Below are 11,323 nucleotides of genomic sequence, written 5' to 3'. Positions count from 1 at the left end.
CTTTTCACAGCTATTACTGCGTCTTTCAATATCCTGTCTATGATTATGCCTACTCCGTTCTTATTTCTCTCCTTTCCAGTAAACCACAGTTTGTACCCTGAACTACCCACTTCTTTACTTTTCTCTCCTACCCATTTAGTCTCCTGAATGCAAGTAATATTCACCCTTCTCCTTTTCAAGGTATCCACAAGCTCCATTAATTTTCCTGTAAATGATCCAACATTCCAAGTACCAACCCTGATCCTCCTATCCTGCTCCTTCCTAATTGGTCTCCTTTTATGATATCTTCTATTATTTTCTATGTCTATCTTGTGTTCTGTTCCACTATTATTCTACTATCTGTCCTATGGACTAACTTCTTTACCCACACCCGTCCATGATATGGGAACCCTTGCTCACTTAACACCACACCCGGGCGCCGACATGGCGTGTCGCTTTTGGTGAACGCCCTACACCCTTGCATATTTCTCAATAGCAAGGGAATTGTTAGGGATTTGTTTTAGCTGTATTTCTTTGACTTTAATGGAAGAAAGTAGCACAAGAGATTGAAACACAACAAATGCAACCACGGATTCGAGTAAGAACTAGAATGCATCAAAAGATCTATTGAATTTGCAAGGATTAGATCATCTCGGAATGGTTTTCATTTTAGCTTATCTTACAGGCAAGAAAGATCCTGGTGCAGAGCCATGAATACAGGACTTGAGGTAAAGAATAAGTTAGGTTTTATGGATAGCAAGATTATAGCACCAAAGGAAGGATTTAAAGATTTCAAGAAGTGGAGTTGTGATTACATGATCACTTCATGTTGCTTAACTCAATTTCTAAGGAGTTAGTGGGAGGGAAGAGATCTCAGAGCACTATAGAGATAGTAATGGACTAATGGTCCATCAGATTAAAAGGAAGACAGCTTCAAATTCAAATTAAAAGGAAGATAGCTTCAAATTCATGAATGACTATTACATAAAATTGAAGTAGTTGTGGGATGAGTTAGCTAGTGTTGAAGCTCTTCGCATTGCATTTGTGGTTCGATGAAATAGGTTGTTGAGATTTCCAACAATGGCAAACTCGTGCAGCTTTTGATGGGACAAAGTGATGTCTATGATGAAGTCAAATTCTCTTATTAGATCCTCTTCCAACTATGAACAATGCATGCTCTATGATTTTAAAAGTAGAAGCACAGAGAGAAGTACAATTGAGTCTCATATGAGAATGTTGAATTACAACTCTAGCTGCTAAGTCACTGGGGTCATGAAGGGATTTTAGCGGACCCCTGTGACTATTGCAATCTGGATAGGCACACAAGAGAAGGTTATTTTAAGCTGATTGGCTATCCTGGATAAGCCACAATAACTTTTATCAATTTCATATCTTTTTGTTTTGGCCCCTATACTTTTGCATAATTTCATTTACATTTTTACATTATTCAATTTTAGTATCATAATATTTTATATTTTTATTTTGATCTCTCTATTTTATTAAGATTTTATTCATTTTCTTTTTATTATTTATCTTTAGCCCTTTAAAGATGAATTTTTAATTACCCTGGCACTCAATCACTTATTCGAGAATGGGATTATCCTTTATAATTCTCTTTTTTTTAGGCAATATTCACTCATACTCTCTTTTTCTTATTAATAAAACTCCCTTTGGTTTAAGAAATCATTAAGATAAGGGTGAGCAATTTTTTTATTATAATAAAAAAATAAATCAAATTAATTTAATTTTCTATAGCAAGCTTTCTTATTTATATGATAACTTCATTTACAATGGCAACAATCCTAGGGAAAGAAATAAATAAAACTTCATAATTAAAAATAGCAACAAACACTGATTTTTTTTTAGTTCAATAGATCAGAAATAATCTTATTTAAATCTGGTCGGCCCTTTAACGGGTAAAGCACAATAGTATTTTCTCTATCTACGAGAATAACTTCTCGTACCAAGCACCCGTCGGTTCTCTTTATCCTTCTCAATTTAAGCTTTAAATCAAGAAATTCTCATGGAATTTCGCTTCTTTGCAGGAGAATCACAGAACAAGATCTCCCAAATCTCCGAGAAGGCCTCTGCAATAACTCCATGATATTGCCTGGAATTCAAGGACAAGAAACACTGCAAAAGTTCCTCTAAATCCTTGGCCTCAAACATTTGCTTCTCCAATATCATCTCTAGCATGGACCTTTTAAAGTCCTGGTAAGGATCCTCTGATTTCTTCACCACTGCTACGCTCTCCTTCACCTTCCCATCAGCCGTGCACGAAACCATCCGCCGCAGAACCGATGCTCTCATCGGAGAAGTAATCTCCGGAGAAAGCTTCCAGTTCTTCGAAACCTGGCGTTTGAGTGTTCGAATTTTCATGTTACATGTTTTCTTGCTTCCGTTATCTGTATTCTTGGTTATGCTATCCATAGCTGGATGACAGAAGTCATATGAAGAATCGTATGAGAAGCTTCTTGAAGAAAAGAGTAGGGTTTCAGTTTCTATTTCATTTTCTTCAGCCAGCTTGCTGCTAAAGTTGCAGCCACCACGTTCCCATGAAACACTTATTTCATCTTTCTTGGAAACTTTCTTGTTTTCTTTGTTCTTGTTATTCTGGTTTGCAGCAAATATAACCGGTGAGATATTCCCATTACTCTCATCGGAAAATGATACACTCTGCATAAATCGATGAAGTCTGGCAGGCCTCTCATAAGCTTCTTTCTCCTGTGCAAAATCCACGGATTCTAAGCTATAATCTGCTAAATAATATGCAAGTGATCTTGATTGCCTTCTGCAGGCGGCGGATGCTTTCTTCTGCGACACATGGCGTTTGTAATCTGGTGTTGACGGTGGTGGGTCTGGGAGTTTAGGGTAATTGATTCCAAGTACCTTTCTGTTGAAAGGTGATACCCTGTAGATTGCTGGGATTGGAATTTCTGATGCATTTTTAGATCGACAGATTTGAAATGAAGGTATGACACGAGAGAGCTTAAGCTTGAAACGCTTAGACATTTTGTTATTAGAAGTTGAATGATGCTTATTGAAACCTGTGAAGGTTGACGCTACAATTATTGAATATATAGAGAAGAATGAGGAGAGAGGCCGGCCTTGATAAGAAGAAGGCTACATAAAATAATATAGGAATGACCAAATCCAAGTGATGATGTATGCTTTATACCTGAAAGCTACTTGGAATTCCATAGTGAATCATACAGTTCGAAAAGTTGTGTGAAGTAGGCGGTGGGATTAATACAAAATAACTTTCTTATAAAAAAAATTATTTCCACTTCCGGAATTATGTTTAAGCAATTTACAATTTTAAGCAATTACATATTTGAATAAAGTGGTTATAATTGTCTGATAAGCAGTTAATGAATTTCGTAAAAAAATAACTTATGAGTATATTTATTATTAAAATTAGTATTAAATGATATCTATAATGAAATTTTAAAAATTAAATAAAGTTGAAACAATGAAGTATTTGGTCAAACTAACATATAAATTCATGACTTATAAGTATCAAAATAATAAGTTAGATTTTTAACTTATTTTTTTTTTTTAATTTATAAATTCAACTTATCAACTTATATGTCGAAAAATTGTTATAAACAAACGGATCAACTTATTTTTAGATATTATAAATTGATTGCTAATTTTACTAGCTTATAATCTAAGATAAACACCCTTCATATCCAAAGTTTATCATGTGTATAATTGGGGTTAATTTCTTTGAGATGTAAGGAGAAAGTGCGTACCAAGTCAATTATAAAATTGTTGGATTCATAAACTGCTGTTTAGGTTTCACTGTATATATAGGATGGTAAGAAAAGGGTTTGAATTTCAATTAGAAATTAGTATATGGGTCTTTTTAATTTTTCCTTTTGAGCTTCTAACTAATCTTCTTTATCTGGTAAAAGAAATTTTTACTTAGGCTTTGTTTGCTTCACAGAAAATGACTTGTACATGAAAAATATTTTCTAAGAAAACATTTTTGGTTATTTGGTTGTAATGTTAAATTAATAATATTTATTTATTTCATATATATATATATGAGTGTGTTCACATTTTAATAAGATTTTTAAAATTTAGAAAATGGAAAATGACTTACTCTTTTGAAAAATGAAAGTTATTTTCCTTAAAAATGACTTAGTTTTCCTGAGTGCTTTCAAATACTAAAAAATATGAAAAATATTTTTCGTAAAACAAACAGAGTCTTAAACTCGAATTATTATAAATGATACAATATGATAAGATCCACACTTAAAGTATGTGTAATCATATATGTGTATCTCAAGTCTATAATAAATTAGATGATATATATATATATATATATATATATATATATATATATAATGTATCAAATCTAATAGTAAATTTTTTTCCTTGTGAAAGTATATAGTCCTAATTAATTTATCTTATACATATATATAAAAAACGATTAATGATTGCAATAAAAATGTAAGTTGAAAAAGTCTCAATTCAACTATATAGAAAGGGACTAACAAAGAAAAGAAAAGGAAGAAAAGGTGAAAGAGTCGCTTTTGATATATATTAGTCTTGTTCATTAATTTTGGAGATTTGTATGTCTTATTAATAAAATATATATGTATATATATATATATATATATATAGAGAGAGAGAGAGAGAGAGAGAGAGAGAGAGAGAGAGAGAGAAGGACATGGATGTATCCTGCCATATACACAATTACATTGACGCAGTCCACGAAAGCACCCAAAAGAAAAGAAAAAGGGAACAGCGAGCGAGCTAAGGTTCACATAGTTGATAGCTCGAAGCTAAGTGCTCCTATGAGAAGCCAGAAGTGTGACAAATTCCATGCCTCGGCCATACATGTATGTATCATTCTCTCAACAGCTGCACAACAACCCAACCACTGTAAACAAAGTGGAAAATTCTGCATATTATAGAATTTTCTCTCTCTCTCTCTCTCTCTCTCTCTCTCTCTCTCTCTCTCTCTCTCTCTATATATATATATATATATATATATATATACGCACACCTTTTCTTTCAAAGCATTTAGCATTTTGGCATTTCTACTAACATGCACTATGTATATACTCAAGCTGGAACTCACTGGCTATATCTATGGCAGAGGGATGGCAATTATTCTCAGCTCTCATCCGAGTCGTTTTGCATCTAATTATTATTATTTTTTATCTTATTTTTTTCTTTAATGCACTACCAAAAAAACAGCACTTTCAGCGACTGAATTTGCAACGGAATTTAATTACCGACGAGATTAGTAACAGATTTGCAGCAGACTTATTTTTAAAGTCAACAGCGACGAAATTTAGCGACGGTGATAAATCCGTCAGTAATGTCGTCGCTAAAGGTAGGGCAATAGTATTCAGGCTGTTAAACGCAGCCGTTTAGTTCATAGTGTTAGTACGAATAAAATAAAATTTCTATCCTCCCACTCCCAGACCAATCCCTTCCTTTGTTTTTGGCTACCAGCCGCCTCCCCTGATCCCTAGTTCACTCTCCCTTTTTTTTTTTTTTTTTTTTTCACTATTTCTTATTGTATTTTATATTTTATTTTATCAAAATATCATATGTTACATGTATCGTGAATGGGGCTTGCGTATTTTTAAAGCATTTGAGAATGGCGTCGCAAATATTTGCGACTGTATTTTCTAAATTTAGCAATGGCAAAAGGAATTCCATCACAAAAATTAGCGAGAGGATATCAACAATGGATTTTAATCCGTTAGAAATCCGTCGTTGAAATCTTCAGCGACGGAAAAAGAGTATCAGTGACGAATTTTTTCCGTCGCCGATCCGAGTCATTTTGCATCCAATTAATTTTTTTTTATCTTATTTTTTCTTTAATATTGTGCAGGATGAAATCGATGAAAAGTTCTCTCTATCCTGAATCTCTTAATTAAAATTGTTTAATAATAATATATTATTTTTTTTAATAAAAATTTTATTTATTTCTATGTGTTTATAATTTTACTATATATAAAAAAAAAAAGAATGTTAGCTTAAATAATGAGTCAATTTTAGCATAAATTTAATGATCATATAGATGATTCGTAATTAGTAGCAACAAAAACTATAGAACCATTCCGATCATTAGTGGGCTAATTATAAAAATATTGTGAACTTTTTCTTTTTTGTATTTTGATGATTTAATTTAAATATTGACATAATTAATTGGATAAACTTTGTTTTTGGAAATAATTAATTAGATAAATTATATAATATTTACACATGATATATATATATATATATTATATTAATTTAACATTACAACCAAATAATAAAAAATATTTTCGTGAAAATATTTTTTTATAAAGTAATTTTCACAGAAAATATTTTTCCTACACAAATAATTTGTTGTGAAATAAGCGAAGTCTTAAACTATTTTTATAATTAGCCTTCTAATTAACCATGTGTTTAGCAAACCTCTTGGCTCTCATTAGGGGTGAGCATTTGGTTAATAAATCGAACCCAAGTTTTAACTAACTGAATTGTTAACTAATTTTAAATTTGTTAACCGAAGCGAATTGAAATTAAGAGAAAATCAAAATTAATTGAAATTGAAAATATTAGGTGAGTTATAGTTATAACTAAATTAAAAAAATTAAAATATATATTTTTAAATTATCAATTAATTAATTAAATATTAATAAAAATATATTAATAGTCCTTTCTTATTTATAAAAAATAATAAATATAATTTAACAGTAATAAGAGAATAATTATAAATTAAATGTTATTAACAATAATAATTATAAATAATATATTATTAATAAAATTATAATTAATATATTAATTAATTAAAATTTAATTATTTTAATAATTGAATTAATAATTAAAAATTAAAAATTAAAAATTTTTATTATTATTAATAAAAATCAAATCAAATCGCACGTACTCTTATCAAAATAACCCAATTTCATCGATTGGATTTAGTTATGCCACCTGAGTGACATTGTCACTAGGGCTCACCCTCAAGTGTCAAGGTTTATTCCCAATGCCATTGCCCATTGAACCCACTGAGGGGGAGGTGTGGTCTGCATGATAATTAGAGCCGGCTCCAAATGATCGGTCAGAAGTACCTTATTTGGTGATCATAGTCAAGCCACCAGTCCAAACTAATTATCACATGCTTCTCATTACTGTCATATCATTCCTTAACAACCAGTCGGAGCCTCCCTTGACAGTGAAAACATCCACTATGTTTTGACGTGTCGTAGTCCAATTGGTTAAGGGGTTAAGAAGGAAGCAAATTGGTATTGGTGGGTGGCTGCTACAGCTTCCGTAATTAAACAGAAGAAAGCCGCTAAAATCGTGCGAACACGACACCTACGTTCAAGGATTGCCTTAGAACGATGAAAAGTAAAATGAAGAAGCCCCTTAATCTCTCTCATTTGCATTCCCTCAATCCAGTTTCAGTTCGAGGGAAAGAGGGAGAGAGGTTTCTTTTCCGTTCCTCTTTCTCCCTCCATCTCCCTCGTTTTTCTTTGTTAATTCCTTGATTGATATGAGGACGCTGTGCCCAAATTTCGATAGGGAAGATGGGCTTGACACCGTCTTGGAGGTGCCTGTTCCGGAAGAGATGTTTACAAGCATGGGCAGCAATGGGGCTTCCAGATGGGCGAACATGCGTGCATTGATGAGAGCTCAATCTGCAGATAAATCATCCCATCTCCAAGCTAAATCTAACGATGAGTTTATTGCATTGCTCAAGCTTGTTGGCTCTCCTCTTATTCCTTTTCAAGTCCACCCGGATCAGCCTGTCACTCGCTCTATCAGAGATCGTTCCATTGTATGTATTTCATTTTCTTTCCTTTCAATCAAACCCTAGCTAGAACATCCATAACACACATTTGGGAATTTTTTTTTTTTACTAAAATCAAACCTTACCCATGTTATATATTTTGACGTATTTTAATCTTCCTTGTAATTATCAGCATTTCACGATTCTGATGCTAATATAGGCTAAATTATTTTTGTGGGATTGGTAATTTTAATTTATTTTTTAAATTAATGAACAGGAAGCATCTACTGCGAAATATATAGTGCAGCAATATGTAGCAGCAACAGGAGGACCGGCGGCTCTGAATTCAGTGACTAGTATGTATGCAGTAGGGCAGGTTAAGATGGCAGGGTCAGAAATGCACCAGGGTGATGATAGCGTGCAAACAAGAGGCAATTCTGAGGTTGGTGGGTTTGTGCTTTGGCAAAAAAACCCTGACCTTTGGTACTTAGAACTAGTTGTTTCCGGTTATAAGGTTAGTGCAGGTAGTGATGGCAAGGTTGCGTGGAACCAGTCCTCTTCTCAACCTTGTCATGCCAATAGAGGCCCACCACGTCCCTTGAGACGTTTCTTCCAGGTAATCTTCTTCCAGCGTGCCCGCGCACACACATTTATACTCCATTAATTACGTCTCATATATCTTCAGCACAAAGGAAGTTACAAGTTCAAAATTCCCCTCTTCAGGAAAAAATGTCTTGGAATAAATCATTTGCAAAATAAGAATTCAATTAAATGTTTACACAATTAAATTTGACTTTTAAATTATTGAAAATAAAATTTTTAAAGTTTAAAAAATTGAATTTTTTCATTTCAAATATGAAAATTAATAAAAAAAAAACAATTGAATTGAATTACGTAAAATTCTAAATTTCAAACTGGAGAAGAGATTTTTCCAATGAAGTTTTCAACTTGGTACCATAAGCTGTCTCTGGCATGCATGATGTGTCAATCTTGAATGCTATTAGTCAGCATACTTTACCATGAAGCTTGGTCGAAATTCATGATTGGAAAATTAAAATTTGATTGTAGAGAAAATTCTATGATTACTTTTATTGGATCAGAATACATTTTATTTGGCTAAACTATATTTGGGCAAATTATAAGGTGTACAAGTAGTGTATCATTATTCATAAAAAGTCAGTTGTTTTTTGAATTTAATAGTGTGAGATCACTAATGATTCATTGGCCTAGTGATTAATGATGAAGTGGGCTTGGGAACCTTGGGAGCTATAAGTGTACTGTTTGACGCAAGATGATTAATCTGATTGGCTAACAACTGGGATACACCTCTTGAAGAAAATAAAAAAAAAAAAATAGTGTGAGACCGACATCATATTCTTGTTATTTGTCTGAACCATATTATGTCAAACTTGTGTGCATAATATTCATGGTTTGATCTCATCAGGGATTGGATCCCAGGTGCACGGCCAACTTGTTCTTAGAAGCAGTATGCATTGGAGAGAAGAATGTAAATAATGAAGACTGTTTTGTGCTCAAACTCGAGACTGATGCAAACGTCCTGAAAAGTCAATCTTCTCCCAACACTGAAATCCTTCACCATACGGTATGGGGCTACTTCAGCCAAAGGACAGGACTGCTTGTCAAATTTGAAGATACAAAGCTGGTGAAGATGAAACCTATCCGGGGGAATGATAGTGTCTACTGGGAAACAAGTATGGAATCATTGGTTGGGGATTATAGATATATTGAAGGCATCAATATAGCACATAGTGGAAAGACCACTGCAACATTATATAGGTATGGAGAGTCCCATAATCACAAGAGGAAGATTGAAGAATCATGGAGAATTGAAGAAGTTGATTTTAATATTTGTGGGTTGTCAATGGATTGCTTTCTACCTCCTTCTGATCTCAAGAGAGAGCAAGAAGGTGGAGAGCAATGACTGAGCTATTTCTGTTCTTTTTTATTTTTTTCCTTTTTTAGTTTTTTATGTTAGAGGGAGAAATGATACCTCAGGATATTTCCCTGTACATATAGAACATATAGATAAACCTGATTGAATATTTTTTTTCTTCAAAGGCTATGGTTATTGGATGTTTCTGGTAAGAATTCAATTCAACTTATTTGTTTTTTTTTTTTTCTTTTGTTCGTTTTTATATTTGAATTGAAAAATTTAATTTTTTTAATTTTAAAAATTTTATTTTAAATAATAAATAAAAATTAAGTATAAGTTTGATAATTTAATTAATTTTTTTTCTACAAATATTTATTTTAAAGGAAGTCTATATGATTTATACCGCTTTTATAATTAAACTTAATTTTCTTTGTTTTCTCTAATGTTTTTTTTTTCATTTTCTGAATTTTAATTTATTCAAGTGTTTTATTTTTTTTGAAAGATTGAAATGTTTTATTTTTTAAACAAAAATAGTTATTCAAGCATTTGATATAAGAAAACTAAGAGAAACTTTATTCTAGCCACACTGCTAGATTTTTCTTCCCCTAATTCCTCACCTCCTCTTGCCTACAGACCATCAATTTCACTTTCTATAGAGACACATGTAATTCAATTGATTTCTTATATTTCATTTATTTTGTACAAAATAACTTACATATAAAAAATATTGTTTAATAAAAAATATTTTTTCATGAAAATATTTTTTATTATTTAATTACAATGTTAAATATATATTATATATGTATAAATATTTTTATATTTTAATAAGATTATCAAAATTTAGAAAATGAAAAATAATTTTTTTTTCAAGAAAAGAAAGTTATTTTTTTAAAAAAATAATTTAATTTTCTCTTTCGTTGTTTCATTTTCCTCCTGAGCCTCAAATAATATAAAATACAGAAAATATTTTCGTGAAACAAACGAAACCTTAATTTCTTAATATTTAGGATTGTTCTCCAAACATAATTTAATTACTAATTGATTCTCTTCTTTCCTTACAATCTGGTATTTATCACAATAAAATGGCTTGTATTTCTAGTGAGGAATTATAGAATGGAAATTTGCATCTGTTTACCCACTCTTGATGCAGCAAATTTCAATGCTAGAAGACTTATAATGAATGCAGAGAGCCAAAAGTTTGGCTTTCCAGCCCATTGCAATTTTGATATTGCCTGTGTTGCCTGTGTCAAATGAACTTACCCAAATTCTCTTCATTACTTTTTGAAGTTGACCTTAAACTCTGCCTATTATTGATGCCTTATTGATCTCTGCTAAGATTTTTATGTTGTTTTTGTTAGATTAAGAAATTTGAAGTTTTGATGTGTTTACAATGACGAGAAAAGCAGACACGTTGATTGTCTGCAATCTCCACCTATGGAATATACCTCGGAGGTTCATTTCCATATTTTTTTCCCCTTTATTCATGAAGTTGCTGAGATTATGTCTGGACGTGTGAAACTTGTCTATTATTTGATATTCATCCTCTGAATGGAATTAGACCTGGCCAAGTGTTGGTTTTGGATTAGAATCGACAGTTTCTGACCGTTGGCTAGGTTGAACCAGAACTGGCTGTCAAATAGTTGGTTTGAATCGGTTCTCATTCATTCATGGTTTCGATCCGATTTTGAAGCGGTTACAGTTGGGAT

The 11,323-nt window shown here is 32.0% G+C and overlaps 2 protein-coding genes across 2 annotated transcripts; one reads left to right on the top strand and one right to left on the bottom strand.

Moving 5' to 3' along the window:
• Window positions 1-1,741: 1,741 nt before the first annotated feature.
• Window positions 1,742-3,286, bottom strand: LOC110640026 (transcription repressor OFP7-like). The gene has a single exon (XM_021791159.2). It carries the CDS (start codon window positions 2,989-2,991, stop codon window positions 1,990-1,992), a length of 1,002 nt encoding a protein of 333 aa, XP_021646851.2. The 5' UTR covers window positions 2,992-3,286; the 3' UTR covers window positions 1,742-1,989.
• Window positions 3,287-7,290: 4,004 nt separating this feature from the next.
• On the top strand, window positions 7,291-9,833 carry LOC110640054 (uncharacterized). The gene is made up of 3 exons (XM_021791224.2): window positions 7,291-7,771; window positions 8,001-8,339; window positions 9,168-9,833. Exons 1-3 carry the CDS (start codon window positions 7,487-7,489, stop codon window positions 9,663-9,665), a joined length of 1,122 nt encoding a protein of 373 aa, XP_021646916.2. The 5' UTR covers window positions 7,291-7,486; the 3' UTR covers window positions 9,666-9,833.
• Window positions 9,834-11,323: the final 1,490 nt, after the last annotated feature.

This window comes from Hevea brasiliensis, chromosome 2 (assembly GCF_030052815.1).
Source record: "Hevea brasiliensis isolate MT/VB/25A 57/8 chromosome 2, ASM3005281v1, whole genome shotgun sequence".
NCBI classification, from domain to species: domain Eukaryota; kingdom Viridiplantae; phylum Streptophyta; class Magnoliopsida; order Malpighiales; family Euphorbiaceae; genus Hevea; species Hevea brasiliensis.
This window is presented reverse-complemented; position numbering and strand designations above follow the sequence as displayed.

Coding starts and splice junctions, on each gene's coding strand:
- LOC110640026 (XM_021791159.2), bottom strand. CDS start 2,991: ATGTCTAAGCGTTTCAAGCTTAAGCTCTCTCGTGTCATACCTTCATTT.
- LOC110640054 (XM_021791224.2), top strand. CDS start 7,487: ATGAGGACGCTGTGCCCAAATTTCGATAGGGAAGATGGGCTTGACACC. Junction 7,772..8,000: donor CTATCAGAGATCGTTCCATT/GTATGTATTTCA, acceptor ATTAATGAACAG/GAAGCATCTACTGCGAAATA. Junction 8,340..9,167: donor CCTTGAGACGTTTCTTCCAG/GTAATCTTCTTC, acceptor TGATCTCATCAG/GGATTGGATCCCAGGTGCAC.